This window comes from Erigeron canadensis, chromosome 8 (genome assembly GCF_010389155.1).
Source record: "Erigeron canadensis isolate Cc75 chromosome 8, C_canadensis_v1, whole genome shotgun sequence".
NCBI classification, from domain to species: domain Eukaryota; kingdom Viridiplantae; phylum Streptophyta; class Magnoliopsida; order Asterales; family Asteraceae; genus Erigeron; species Erigeron canadensis.
Genome location: NC_057768.1, coordinates 49,849,270 through 49,865,115, shown reverse-complemented (window position 1 = coordinate 49,865,115; position 15,846 = coordinate 49,849,270). Strand labels below are relative to the sequence as shown.

At 34.0% G+C, this 15,846-nt stretch overlaps 1 protein-coding gene and 1 long non-coding RNA gene across 8 annotated transcripts; one reads left to right on the top strand and one right to left on the bottom strand.

The window, feature by feature from the left end:
* Positions 1 to 1,875: 1,875 nt before the first annotated feature.
* On the bottom strand, positions 1,876 to 4,438 carry LOC122580581. Its single transcript, XM_043752851.1, has one exon. It carries the CDS (start codon positions 4,420 to 4,422, stop codon positions 2,158 to 2,160), a length of 2,265 nt encoding a protein of 754 aa, XP_043608786.1. The 5' UTR covers positions 4,423 to 4,438; the 3' UTR covers positions 1,876 to 2,157.
* Positions 4,439 to 12,737: 8,299 nt separating this feature from the next.
* LOC122579341 lies at positions 12,738 to 15,102 on the top strand. 7 transcript variants are annotated; one of them, XR_006320624.1, is made up of 4 exons: positions 12,738 to 12,796; positions 13,247 to 13,339; positions 13,718 to 14,021; positions 14,853 to 15,102. It is a non-coding gene; the product is annotated as an uncharacterized LOC122579341 (long non-coding RNA). The 7 variants fall into 7 exon arrangements; XR_006320625.1 differs by lacking the exon at positions 12,738 to 12,796 and adding an exon at positions 12,822 to 12,893; XR_006320622.1 differs by lacking the exon at positions 12,738 to 12,796 and adding an exon at positions 12,845 to 12,927.
* The last annotated feature ends 744 nt before the right edge of the window (positions 15,103 to 15,846 follow it).

Here is a 15,846-nt window from a genome sequence, read left to right as displayed (position 1 = left end):
TTCATATCCCTGTAGCATGGTGAGTGTGTGCATGCCTGTATAATGTCATTTCCCTTAAAACCTTTGCAGCGTATCCACATGGGCTTTACCCCAATATCATGTTATTATATCCTTTTAAAGTTGTACTCAATAGATTTTGTTCCAAAATGATATGAAATTGTGAAGCAACTTGGCCAAAAGCTTCCACAAGACAATATGCCCGAACAAGCACCTACCTGATATTTCGAAACTACTTTTAGCATTAGAAAAGGGTGGATTCTGCTTTAAAAAAAAGCAGAAAGCAAAAAAAAAAAAAAAATAAGAGAGAGAAAGAAAAGAAGAAGATATTAAAAGAAAAAAAACATTTAACGAACGAAAAATAGACCACCAAAGGAGGAGGAGACAGATGTTAGTTGGCTAGCTGGCTTGGAATAGAATAGCAAAGCAACCAATACAACTATTATTATTATTATTATTATTATTATTATTATTATTATTATTATTATTATATTATTATTATATTATTATTATTATTATTATTATTATATTATTATTACATCACATTTTCCCGTCCTTATTTTATATAATTATTGGTCTAAGTGGTGGTGGTCATTTCTTTTCTTCCGTACAATTATATGGGGACCAGTTTTACGTAAAGGCCGACTAATCAACCGTTCTTGCTTTGTTTCCTTTCTTTCTTTTTTGTATTTGCCATTATCCTTTGTTTTCTTTCTTTCTTTCTTTGTAGATTATTATTGTACTATTTTACTACTTCTACCACTTCTTCATGTGAGGATGGGTAATTAATTTATTATTTTTAAGAGTGTATTGGGCCCGTATCATCGTATTCTTGACTTTTTCAATATATGAGATAAAAATATGAAATTAATCATTCATTCATTGCAATGGTTGTATGGTACCCACCCAAAGGTTGAGTACATTGACTATACGACATTTCATACATCATGTTAATGTATGACACCCCCTTTTGTTGAAACATCATTTCTTGTTTCATATCTCTTCCATAATTAATTCATGTACCTTTAAAAAGCAAAATAAATAAATGGCCTTGAATGATTATTTTTGCTACTTTTCTTTCCTTGCAAAATACTTACGTCGGATTAAGCATATATCTGTCGTAATTTGATTTTTGAAACTTCATAATTCATGTTGAGGAGGAAACAATTCACTAACTAAATAGACACAAGCATAAGAGTGATTCCTTCGACTGATCTACCCAAAAATAAAATCCTCACCGCGAGCAGTACAAATCATAAACCTTGTTATCGGAGCATTCTTAACACCCCTTCTAATACTAGTCAATATAGTTTCAGTCAACTCCACATCAGCAAAATTCTTTTGCAATACTAACCTAATACAAATGCTTTCCACCCTATTATTAACACATAAGTAGTCTGTTAGCATCGAGTTTTCAACGAATGTGGTTGAGACATACGAGGAAGAAGATACAACAAGGCCGAAGCGAAAATTTATAACCTGCCAAAGCTCAAAATACCTTCTACGAAGATTGAGTATGCAAGGAACCTATGGCATATATCCTTCGTGGTCTACTTTGTTAAAGCGTTTACATATTTGACCAATCTCAATGATAAAAAGAAGAGATTGATTGAAAGTAAATTCACGTTTGATTCACAGATTTTGATTTAAACGGATGGTTTTTGATATTGAATTTATTTTTTTGTGCATTTAGTTGTTCAAAGATGGAGGAATTTCATTCCGTTTAAAATGTAAACATTTCATCCTTAAATGGAATCTCTATTGTTGGGGTGAAGAAGGAATTGTCCGTCACTTCCATCTTTAATAAGTTTCAAATTCTTTTGTATTCTAAAATTTTTGGTGAACCAAAAACGCACTAAATAGTAGAGTGATGTAGAGTGAAGGCCAACACTTATCATTAAGAATGGTACAACAATTTGCATATGATCTATGATTCCTTGTACAAGTAGACAAAAAGGAAACATATCCATCTTAAATTTTCTAAAAAAATATATCAAACTAAATGATGACCCAATTTTATAGCCATCAAAGGTACCAAAATCTTCTAAAAGAGCAACTAAACAAGCCAGGTAGAAGTGAAAAGAATTTCAAAAGGAAAAAAAAGTCCTACATAAACTATGAATTATAATCATCAAAAGCAAGTGAAAGAAAGATGGGATTTCATAATGAGGATGTATCAAACAAAACATCATTCAGCACATCATCCTCTCGACTAGCCAACGAGAAAAATCCTGCATCTCTTTCTTCATCATTAGAGAAATCTCGTCTCTCAAGTTTTGAATGGGCAGCAATGAATATCAACTTTTGTGCCTTATCGATCCCGTTTCTTGATTGAGCCCATTTGAATAAAGATGGGTTCCACTTGAACCCACATGAAGTGGCATGAAGAAAGATCAATCTCACTGCCACTTTCCTCAGAGATTTGAAATCTGTTAGATAAGTTTCCCAAACCAGTCTGCTACTTTGCGGGTTAGCTATTTTCATTTTACCGGTTATGGGGTCCCTTTGTTTCAATTGAACTGCTTGTGCGTACACGGAGTCAAGACCTTCTGTCCTCCATTTCATAAGCTCCATTAACGCAATGTGCGCTTCTTCGTGTGAAACTAGCCTCGTTATAAGCTTGTCAACATCTTTTTCTTGCTCAGAAGTCAAGCATTTGAATGGCGGCAAGTACTTTCCACTTGTGTCGCGAATCAAGTAAAAAGGATCAAGAATGAACGCGGCTGCCCACGCAGGGTGATAGTTTCTCTTAAATCTTGTATCAAAAACTTTTTCTACATGATTGTCATTAATATGAAATTTCCCACACCATTCCTTGATTTTCACTCTAAGCTCCTCCCAAAGTGGCAAACATTGCCCGATTCGTGGCTTTTCTTTCTCAATCTCTTGAGCCATTCCTCTGATCAATCCAACCAATGAATGAACGGCTTCTAATTCATTCCAAAAGTGAGACCTCATCATTGCTTCAATCTCTTTCCCAACTAGATCCTCCGTTGAAACAATCTTGTAGCTCTCGTCAAGAAAGACCAGTTGCAATGCTCTCGCCGAGCTTAATACATCTTCCACCATATCGAACACTGGCTCCAAGTCAACCCTCCCAATCCCGTGAACCCCACCAAAAAAGGGTACCCGCAACAGTACAGCTCGGCCGTACTCTTGCAGTTGATATTTGAGGAAAGAATGTCTAATTTGAGACTTGGTATTCACGAAGGTTGCAACTTTATAACAATTATCAATCACATGATGAAACAAAGGTAATTCTTTACAGAAATCTTGAATCAACTTATTAACCCCCTGAAACTGGCAAGAAAGGTTGACCATCCAATGATGTTGGTTTTCAAGATTCCTTAAAGCTTTACTCCTGAACCTATCGGAAACTATACCGACACATTGTTGAAGATTGTTGCTACCACAAATGTCCCCGATTGTTTCCCATAAAACATCCTCGGCATACTTGGAAAAAACATAACCACCACTTGTAAAAACCCCTCTTCTGAATACACTAATCCCATTCGGTAAATTCACACTTACATTCACCAGTTTTCTTTCATGCTTGGATTTCCATCCATCTGAGGATACCTGGAAGAACATGGCTTCCCGAATTCGAGCTTCCGACTCGTTTTTGGCCTCTCGGTACTTGAAATCTAGTCTTTCTCCGGCCAGGTCTCGGGGCGCGGGCAACCCGACTTGGTTCAAGAAGTTCTTGAACTTTGGATGCTCCAAACTAGAAAAAGAAACCGACCCACAATTTTCAAACACCCAACTTGCTAACAAATCCAATGCTGAGTCAATCTGGGCCTTGGTTAGTACTTGACCCGGCGATGATTTGGGGCTTTTTAACTTGTTGACGCTGTCTTCTAACATAGCTAAAGCCCCTAAATCTTGTTTGCCACCAGATAACATGCTCGTCACATGGTGATGAACGCCTGGGTCGGGTCGGGTCGGGCAAGAAACATCAACAGAGAATCTAGGAGGTTCAATCATGGTAATAGGAGCAACAGAATAAGTAGTAGTATTATTACTCGTATTATCGACCTTAAAAGCAGCAGCACTGCGGCTCCGTTTGCGGTGGTTGTGCGGCGGCGGAGAAAGAGTAGAGGAAATGGGGTTAGGACTGGAATCGGCAGTAGTAAAGTTAGGACAAGTACCTCTTTTGAGATGCTCGGAAGCCGTTCTCGATGGATTCGATGCCGAGAATAGGGATTGACATAAACAACAACGAAGTTTTACGGCTTTCGGTGAACCGGTTTCCGGGTTACGGGCCAAAACCGGTTCAAGATGAGCCCAATACCAAGCACCTTTACCTTTTATTGCTTTCGTCCGTACCATTACCAATCCTTCGTAGCGTTTATCAACTGCTTTCACCGCCGCCACAATGGCTGTTTCCGGTGGTTGTTGGGTGGCTGTGTTTGTTACGGCAGCCATTATTATTATTGTTACTATTACTATTTCACACACCCACCCACCCACCCACTAACAAAAGATGAAAACTTTTTTGTTTGTGAATATATATATATATTGTAAATGATGAAAAAAAAAATAAAAAATTATTAATGTATATTTCTTTATGGAGGGGTGTGCTTCAAAAATAGAATCTTGAGTTTATAAAAAAACATTTTTTATCTTATATTTTGGAGTATGACCGGAAAACATAAAGGTTGTGGTGGTTGACGGTAATGAAGAATGATTATTTAAATAAATATACGATACGATACGATGGGAGTTTAGAAACTGAAGGGGAAAGTTGGTTGATTGGTTTATTTGGAAATGGAATTTTTTAAGTTGGAGAAAGACTGACAAAAGAAAGAAAGAGTGAGTGAGTGAGTGAGTGAGTTCGTGTGGTGGAGTCAACAGTGGGTGCAGTTTGTGTGAGTGTGTACTAAATTAAGAATTAATATAATGCCGTATGTATCTTTATGCAACCTATTTTTATTTTAGGTAATTTTATTCCATCTTTAAATTATTAAAATTATCTTTGACTTTTTATATTTTGTTTTTAATTAATAATTTACACTATAAATCTTTATTTTAATAATTAACACTTTCAGCTTTTATCTACTAAAAGTTTCCACTATCACAATTACATCGACCTACACCATTTGACACTGCCGCCACCACCAATAGTATCATCACTGACACAACTAGACTGCCTTCTCCACCGCCGCTGCCGCATTGCGCAGATATTATGCTCGTGTAAAATGAGACATTTTCACTTCAATTTTTTTTTCTATGTGCAAAGTTGTTAATTGAATCTTTATAACCAGTTTAAAAAGAAAAATTAAAGGTCATGATATGTTTTTTTTTAAGTTAGTTTCGATTCAGACGTGATGGAGACAATTTTAATCTGTGATTTGCTAGACCTCCAACCTCCTCCGCGAGGAAAATACCTTGAGATGAGAAACCCAAGACTCGAACCCGAGACTTTGAAAAAAACTCACCTCTGGGACTCACATAGTGGATTTAGAAGATATCAATTGCCAACTCATCTAAATGGAGTTGGCTTAACATCATTTTTATTTATAAATACCAATGGATTAATAATCAGGTATAAAACATATCATATTAACATGTCGTTAGCAAAACAAAACCATCTTTTTTCTTTATAAAATGGCTAAAAATTGTCACATTTGAGGCATTGTGGTGTTGTGAGGTCAAGACTTAAAAGAGACAAAACACTAACATTTAATGACTCATTATGAATTTTAAGTAATTTGATATGTAACTTTTTTTTTTGGTAAAAGGTAATTTCGTTGGAAACTTCGTGTCGCGATTTGTCAGCGGAGGTCTAACATACGTTGTCTTAACTGAGTTCGTGCTAGAGAGATCTCTCGAAATAGAAATGCCTATTTCAAATACCCGATAATTGAAAACCCCCTATTAATCCGCCCGAAAGTACGACGATTAATAGAGGTAAACCCTGCCCCTCAGTCTTGAACGTGGGTATACCCAAGCCAAGCCCTCATAAAGGGACTTAATTCTTATCTCTTTTCTAAGGCTTGAACACAAGACCTCATATAAGGGGATGACCTTTCAACCATTGATTTAAAGCTCAAAAAATTGTTAACCATATTATCAAATCGATTTGTTAATTGAATAATTAGATAACTCAATGAGACCAAAACCTGATTGACGTTAGTGACTTATGTAGCACTTTTTTCACAGCGTTGAATAATAAAATACTTATAAATTATATTAAATTTTGTAATCTGTATTTTAAAATTGGCATGAAAAGAATATTACATGCGTAGATATACGAGTATATATCTATACTGAATTATAAAGCAAATAACCCATGTCTAAAATTTTAAGTTTCAACATTTTCTTCCCAAGATGTCTCGCATATCTATTCAATATTAACCTAAAATAACTATAATACCATTTATCTATCCTCAAATCTCAATCACTCATTTTATTTCTTCTCCATAAATCATATTATTACTCTAATTCATTCAAAATCTTTTATCTCAAAAATCGTACATCGATAAATTATAAAAAAAATTATATGGGTGTTCTTAGAATTTCATGTTCTTTCATTAGAAAGGTCATTCGATATACTTTAGAAGAATTTTTAAATCTGAAAACGGAGCCCGTACGGCTATGGGCGGAGCCCGTCAAGTAGATCACCCCATCACCGCCACCGCCGCCACCGTCATTACATCACCACCCCGCCATAACCTCCACCACTGCCGCAACGCGGGAGTATCTTTCTCTCGTATCTAAATAAACCATTGTTAAATCAATAGTTGTGGGGCAGACCGGTTGTAAGTGAGGGTTTTTTTTATAAATAGAGCAAATTTTAAATTTTAAATTTCGTAACTAATAATGTAAAATATTTAAGAAAATAACAACTAAGCAAAAAACTCACTTGTCAATTCAATATATTGGTTGCCAACAAGATGGTATATTCGAGATGAGCATATTTGGTCTTCCATGGGGGTTCAACATGGAGACCCTCTAGGACCACTTCTTTTTCGCCCTTGTTTTGTACCCTCTTGTGCATTAGATTTGAGATAAATGCAAACAAACTTTTTCTTCATGTTTGGTATCTTGATAATGGGACTGTTATTGGGGAATATGAGGATTTTGCTAAAGTGTTGGATATAATTAGAACAACAGGCCCATCCTTAGGGCTTGAACTGAATATTAAGAAAACGAGCTATTTTGGCCTTCTTGTGATGGTAGGAAGTCTCGGAAAGGCTTATTACCCGATGCCATTGGTAGGTCGTCATTGGGGGTGAAACTTCTAGGAGGGGCTCTTAGTAGAGATGCGGGTTTTATTAATGGGCTAGCAAAGAAGAGAGCTGCTAATGCTATTGATTTGATGCGTCTCCTCCCACAGCTTCGCTACCCACAGAGTGAGCTTCTAATACTACAATCATGTATGGGTATTGCCAAAAAATTTTTTGGCCCGAGGACCTGTCAACCTGTTCATGTGGAGAAGGCAGCATGTTTATATGACATGGGACTACGTGGCGCTATTGCAAACATCGTGGTTTGTGGTGGTCTATTATTTGGGACCTCCAATGTAGATTGGTTTCCTTACCTATTAGGTCTGGGGTTTAGGGTTATATTCGGCAGTTGAGGTTTAATCTTATGCATTTGTGGCATCAAGGGCCAATCTTGGGTACTACAGGATCACATCTTACGAGATAGTGGTATATGCAATATGGATTCTGATTATGCTTGTGCCTTGGCTGGTGTTCGTGATACGATTCCCAACTTTGATGTTGACGGTTTCACTAACAAGGACACCGTCCCCCCTAAAGCCCAACATGTATTGGCAAGTGCCTTTTTTAGTAAAACTGTCCAAGATATGGAGGTACACTTTGACTTGACAATCAAACAAAAAGCCACTTTTAAGTGTCTACAGGCACCACATGCTCAAGATTATCTCCTTGTTGCCCTTATAGATGGGTTAGGACAACATATGTCACCGGTATAGTATCGCACTATATTAAAATACCGTCTCATGATCCCCTTATTTTCTATTGATGAGATATGCCCTATTTGTCGGAAAGCTTGTTTGGATTCCTTTAGGGAGCATGCAATTGATTGTAAAGGGCTCCCGAGGTTCAAATACAGACACGATTTGGCTGAGATTTCTGCTAAGAAGGAAGCGCCAATGAATTTCTTGACTGACCCGTTGGAAGGAAGATCTACTCTCAGACCTGCTGACAGTAACGTTTATGAGAATTTATAGACCTATGACGAACCCGAAAAATGACCCCTAAGTTAGACGCAACGATTCATATTATTAATTTTAAATTATCGAGTATAAATTTATAGTGTATCTATTGTAAATAAACTATTTTTATAAAATGACAAAAAATAATATATTAATAAACATAACAAAAGTTATTTTAGTTGAATCCATATCTCATCATTTTTTAGTTTTCTGGGGATTATTAAAATAATCTTCAAAAATATATAGCATTTTATTAATTATATTTAACAGGAAAAAAAATATTACTATTTGAATACATTCATACATATAAGTTAGATACACTTATATACTGTACACATCAAATTAAATGATGTATTAGTATTTTATATTGTTACTTTATTGAAGAGTAGTCTAGATCTACAAGGACGTTAGAGTAGGTTGAAAAATGTAACTTTTTTTTATCCGTAACAAGCACTACAACAAAAATGTCATTTATTCACACTTACTTTAAAGAAGTGTGAAAAAAAAAATTTAATTTGTTCATACTTAAAAATGTTTAAAAAGTATTCATATTTAAAAGTGTGAAAAATTTGAAAAAAGTATTAATATTTGTTCACACTTATATATGTGAGAAAAAAAAGTTCACCCTTCAAAGTGTGTAAAACTATATCAATTGTTCACACTTAAAAGCGTAAGGAATAATTTGTAACGCCAAATTTCTTCACACAAGAAAGGTGTGGAGAACTTAGGTGTTACAATTTGACTAATGTGAATATATTTGACATTTGTTCATACTTTTAGGTTTGAATTTTTTCTTTACACATATATAAACGTGAAAAAATTATATTTTTTCAAAAATTTTTAAACTTTTATGTGTGTATACTTGCTATACATTTTTAAGCGTGAATAATTTAAGAAATTTCTTCACACTTCTATAGATGAAGTGTAAATAAATGAAATTTTTTTTTTTGTAGTGAAAATGTGTAAGTGGGCTTTTTATGTAAGTTAAATTATATGGTTTAGTTTTTGGTTAATTGTTAGGATTTGTAATGAGCTAAGTTGATTACATAAATATTTATTATATACATAAAAAAATGGGCCCCTGATGGTGTTAATTTTTTTCTGTCTTTTAAATTTATAAAGTTGTACAAGTAACTATCTTAAAATACACCACACTAACGAGCAGAGAACCCGGTCAGTGCAGTATAGTCTAGTGATAAGCTACAGGATCGTTCGCATGGACGCGTTATGTTACCTAATCTAGTAATATGTGTAATTCTAGTTTGTTTTGGGGGTTTGTCACTAACTCCTAATAAACTATTACCTAACAGTAACTATCCGGTATTATCGGCATAGGCCGTGTCGGAAGACACAACGTAAATCAAATTAGGAAAAGAAAAGCAGATAACAGTAATAAACTTAAAATACTTGTTTGGCATATCCGATCTCATGGTACGACCAAATACTATCCTACTGGTTTGTTAGACTGTTGTAAACTTCATCACGACTCATATTCTCGTTAGATTCACTTCGCCTAATTAATAGTGCTGTTACCAGACTCATACTACCCTATAAACAAATTATCGCTAGATTCATAATGACCTAAAGTTTGTGTTACTAATTCATCTTTTAATTACCCAGCTCTTAAGCCATGGCTAGATATAATTCTCTCCGGTGACCACAGTGCTCGTTTCCAAGTCAAAGGAGCGCGTCTGACATTGTTAAGCTTCATGTTCAATTTATCCTAGTTACTATGGTTTTGGATCCGTCGGTTACAAGTGAATCACTTTTAACTTCTAGTTATAGACCGACTAGTAGTTTTCTGTCCTAGCATATTAGTCATAGTGTATGATCATAGACAACCATCAGAATTAAACTAATATGTTCAGATATAAAACCAATAGCAACATGAATTACTAATAAACATGGATCTACGATAAACAGTAAAGCACATTCCAACATAATCTAAACAAACACAGTAAAACAATAAGCGTCTACATGATCACATTTAAAGATAAAAGACATTGTTTGATAATATAAAGTAAATAGAAAAGATAAATCTAGACTGAGGATGAAGATCGGAAGGCATTAGAAGTTCCAAATTCCAAAACCTTCTAGGAATATGCAAAGTCGACCTAGGGTTGTTGTTGGGCGGCTAGGGCTGCTGAATCGACTCTCTCCTAGGGTTTTGAGGGTTAGTTCGACTTAAATAGGTGTTTAAGTTGGTTTCTACTGTGGGCCAACCAGCGGCGTTGGTTGTGGGTTCTGAAGGGCCAGTGGCGCTGGCTTCTGGCCAGCGGAGCTGGTGGCTGTTGTTCCTTGTTTTGCGTCTTCGTTTGACTCCCGAATCATTTTCTTGTGTCTTGTAACTTCATAAGCTTCCTTCTTGAGTCACTTGATGTCATTTACCCTCTCTCACATCTTCCGTGAACCTGCATAATCATACGATTCATTAATTACCAATAGTTCCGGAATAATAACTCATTTAAGCATTGAAATGAAGTTGACACGTTTTGCACTTTTCATCCCTAAAGTGAAAAAATTACAATTTTGACCTTAAACTTGGCAGAAATTTTCAATTGACGTCCTTTGGCCACACGACGTTTAAAAATGGTCGTTAACGTCCACACGTGCAAAACACGTGAGGGCATTAATGTCTTTTCACCTATACACTTGAGGGACTGAAAGTGCAAAACGTGACATGTTCAGGGACGAAAAGGAAATTTATTTTATCTATTATCATCTACTTCATCTTTTCCAGCTGGAAAACAATTACATTGCCAAAAAAATCGCCAGAAAACTTAAAATACCGATATCTCACTTGTTTCTTCGAATTAGACCACGAAACCACCACCAAACTTTTCAAAATTAATTTCTGCACGAATCGTTACGAAAAGATTTCATATTCAACACTTGCCAGAAAACTCAAAATCTCGTCGGAAAACGAACTGCCGACCAAATTCAACGAAATAAAAAAAATCATCACATCAACATGCTCAAAGTTCTATCGCGAATAAAACTTTGTGATTTCTAGATCGATTTGAGACAAAACGATAAAGAAATTGAAGAGAGAAGATATGAACATTTTTTTTTTTGATTTTCTTCTTCTTTTTTTCTTTTTTTAATTAATGAAAATTGTGAAATGAAAAATCGATTAAAAACTCAAATTGAAATTGAAATCCATTAATTCAACAAGAATCTACCTTTAAAATCAATTTAGGGGGTGTTTGTTATTGTGATTACAAAACAGATTATGCGTTTTCAAAATTGATTATGCGTTTTTAAAACTGCGTTTTTATAGCAGATAATCACTTTTTCACACAAACATTTTTTTAGATTATTTGCGTTTTAGGAACGTAATAATCAGATAATCACTTCAAAACGTATTCCCAAGCACCATCTTAGTAACAGAAAATCACAACAGAATTTATATTTGAACAGTAACACCATGTCGCGACGCCGCAACCACTCCGACACCCGGCCACCAGCAGGTCACCGCGAGCCACCAGATTCCTCCAATTGCAGTTCTTGGTTATTATCCGTTTCTAACAAAACCCATCAAAACCCAACTTCCTTTTGCTCGTACTGCTTGCTATCCTCTTCGGACGATTGTTGATGAAAAAGAAATCCCAAATTCGAAGGTAGCCACCTGCTCGTTTTTCCGGTTGTGATGATTTTTATTTTTTTGGAAAATCCGATAAGGTGTGCATCTCAGTGAGGATGTTAATGAAATGTGTGGTGTCATATATTGTTTTCTTGAGTTGTAAGTGAACCAGATAGAGAGACAAATAGATATACATATAAATATGTATGTGAATATGTATATATATGTATAAATGATGAAGATGATAATCATTGACTTAAAGAAGGAAAAAAAATTTTATTTGCATGATTTTCATTTTTCGTCTATTAAGTAGCTTCATTTTTCACTTTTCGTCTGTCGGTGTAACGTGAAATGACGGATGTGCCCTCACGTTTTTGGCACGAGCGCTCGTTAACGACCATTTTTTAACGCCGTGTGGCCAAAGGACGTCAATTGCAAAAATCTGTCAACTTTTAGGTCAAAATTGTAATCTTTTCACTTAAGAATAAAAAGTGCAAAACGTGTCAACTTCAGGGACGAAAAATGTAATTTACTCTATTAAAATCAATACTCAAATTTTAAATAGTAAGTTTGATATATTAATCATTTAATTTGGTTGATGTTTCGTATGTAAAACAACTAATAATATGATGGTTAAACTTGTTTAGAAAATAAAAAGAATAATATTTGAAGATGATATTCTAAAAATAATTTGAAAATAATGTATAAAATTTAAAAGGTGTACCCTAAACTATCATAAGTTAATATTAGATAAAATTTCATTACATCACCTTATGATTTGCCATTTTATCAAGTTTCACACTTGTACTTTTTTTTATTACTACATCACTTTATGGTGACTTTTTGTATCATTTAAAACTCCTTTCTCTAACGTCTGTTAGTGTGTCTCCGTTAAGCACCTCATGTGCAGTGCACATGAGGGCATTTTTGTCTTTTTACTATCTTTTCTCCAAAACTCTTTTCCCGTTTCATCTTCAGATCTAATATTCAAGCTACAATATCTTCCAAAAAAACATTTCTTTTTCCAAAAGGTAAGTGCATATTACACTTAAAATCTATATATAGATGGGGTTTGCCCCATTATTTCCAGATCTCACTTCTTGTTCATGACTTCGGCACTGCCCTTATGTACAGTAATACGGATAATAATGAGCATCAAAAAGTTCCAACACTATCTATCTCTTATATATTCATATCTATATTTTATATGTATCTCTTATATAGTTATTGTATATATATCTAATGTTCTGTTCTGTATCTCTTATATTCCTATATATTCATATTCATTCATTCATGCCATTCTATCCAATCCTCTTTTATGTGGTAAACATCTTTGGTATACATATCGATGGCGAATCCTTCCTACATCTCTGATTCGTAACCCAGTTTCTTTTCGTTTTTTTTTTTTTTGTTGGGTTTATGATGTTTGTTTCTGGATTTATGTGATCCCTAACCCAACATTTCCGATCCCCATTTTTCAGATGATGGCGGCGGTGATATTCAAGAAAAAAGATTCCGATGAAGAGGGTATGGTTTGAAATGGAGCTTCGGTGACTGAAACGACTCACAGGCCTGTAAAATCAAAACCCATTTTACTTTATTTTTTAATTAGTAATTTTAGAAAACAAAACCAACATAGGGAGTGAAGTACCAAGATTTATGGGGTGTTTGGTTTACAAAATTCCTAGGAATTCCATGGAATTCCATGGAATTGGAATTTAAATTCCATTGTCAAACATGTTTGGTTGGTTAAAATGATAGAATTGGAATCTTAAACTTTCCAATAAATTCCACAAAACACAGAATTTGAAATTCCTTCTATATATCCAAGGAATGTTTTAGATTCCAATGGAATTCATACATGTTTACTATAATACCCTCTCAAAAATCATAACTAAACACCAAAATATAGAAAAACCTGATGTAATTAACTGTCTGATATTAACCTCCAGCACCATCCACCGCCGCTGTTTTTGGGATCTTGCACCGCTGCTCGTGATTTTCGGCCACCGCCGTTGCTTGTGATTTCCGATGGCCGCTGCTAATTATTTCCAGCCACTTATTATTATTCCGACGCTATTATTCATAGTTGTTAGATTTGGAAACACTGAGATCTTTGATGGATTTGTTAAAGAATTATTGGATATGAAATCTTGGTGTATTGAAGAAAGGTGTGACACTGTATGAAGAAAAAGAAAAAGAAAAAAAAAGTTTCAGATGAAGGAATTCTTGGGGAGATGAAAAATAAAGTTGCAGGTGAAAAAGACTTTGCTTGGTTTGTTGGATTACGTTTTCTTATTAATTACAAGTATTATTATTTATATTATATATTACTTATATTATTAAAACACGTTATAATTTATATTATATATTACTTATATCATTAAAACACAAATGAAATACAAAAGATTATTAAAGGGTAATTTTGTCATTTGTGATCGTTTAAATTCGTATTCTTTTAACTGAATTCCGTTGAATTCTGTCAACCAAACACGTTACATATTTTAAAACTTTCAGATTCCAATTCCATCAAATTCCAATTATTTCAAAAACATTTCGTGAACTAAACGCCCCCTTAGTATTACTTGATTTCCTCTACTGATGGGGCAAACCCCATTTACGTATATGGATTTTAAGTGTAAACATAGACTTACCTTTTGGAAAGAAATTGTTTTTGGATGATATTTTAGCTTGAATATATTAGATCTGGAAATGAAAATTGTTTTTGGATGATATTTTAGCTTCAATATTAGATGAAATGAAAGGGGAAAAGAGTTTTGGAGAAGAAGATAGTCAAAAAGACGAAAATGCCCTCATGTGCACTACATGAAGTGCTTAATGGAGGCACATTAACAGACGTTAGAAAGATGGATTTTTAATGACACAAAAAGTCACCATAAGGTGATGTAATAATAAAAAAAGAGTATGAGTGTGAAACTTGATAAAATGGCAAACCATAGGGTGATGTAATGAAATTTCTTCTTAATATTAGCGAGTATAACATGAGTATTTCAAATACAAATTTACACAGAAATTAGATATGAAAATGCCCTCATTTTGCTTTTATTTCATGTGTGGAGATTGAAGTTTGAAGAAAAAAGGCGGCAGTTCGCTTGTTGCTTCGAGATGGTGTCATGGTGATTAGTCATTTTAAGAAGGATTTGTTGCCACTAATTAAGGGATTGGAACAAAACTGAAAAAACATCCTTTTTAAGCAATAACATGTTCTTTCATCTTTTATCTACTTGATTGTCACATATACTTATGCCATTTTTTTTTTTATCAAATCACGACAACTTAAGATATTAATCCAAAAATGGATTATTTTTCAAAATCACGACAGCTTTGATTTTTCACGACAACTTTGATTTTTCACGATGATTTAATGTCAATATTTTTTTGACAGAGACGGGCTTTAATTTAATGATTGTTTTATCGTAAATAAAGTTGATTGTTTCATTATGGATGGAAAATCTATATCTATATATATCTATATTATAAATCTATATCTATATATCTATATATAATTAAAAGTTGAGCGACATGTAACAATTTTGCAACAATTAAATAAGGATAATTAATGGTTAACTATTTAATTTATTTATATCTATATATAAGTTTAAGAATATAAGAGTTGATTATCTGGAGATGAGGGGGAGAAAAGAAAGGGCCAAAAAGTAATTTAAAGATATACTCCGATCGTAAGTTATCTGTATTGTTCTGAAGGCTTTAGCCGACTTAAGCCATAATTATCCAATGTAACTGAACTGAGCTGATTGAAATTTAACCAAGTCATGTACTGTAGTAGTTTAAAATAGGATTGTTATATATATATATAATTTGATAAGGATAATTAATGATTAACAATTTAATTAATTTATATATATATATATATATATATATATAGGGGACCTTAGTTTGAGAACCCAATTTTTTGTAAGAACTGTGAGAGCTCTTAAATTTTATATTGGATCACATGTTTTTTTTTGTTCATTCACATGTGAAACGTTATAAAAATATATGTTGTAGAAGAAATTTTTTAACAAAATCTTATATATAGTCGTTACTCACATGTGAACAG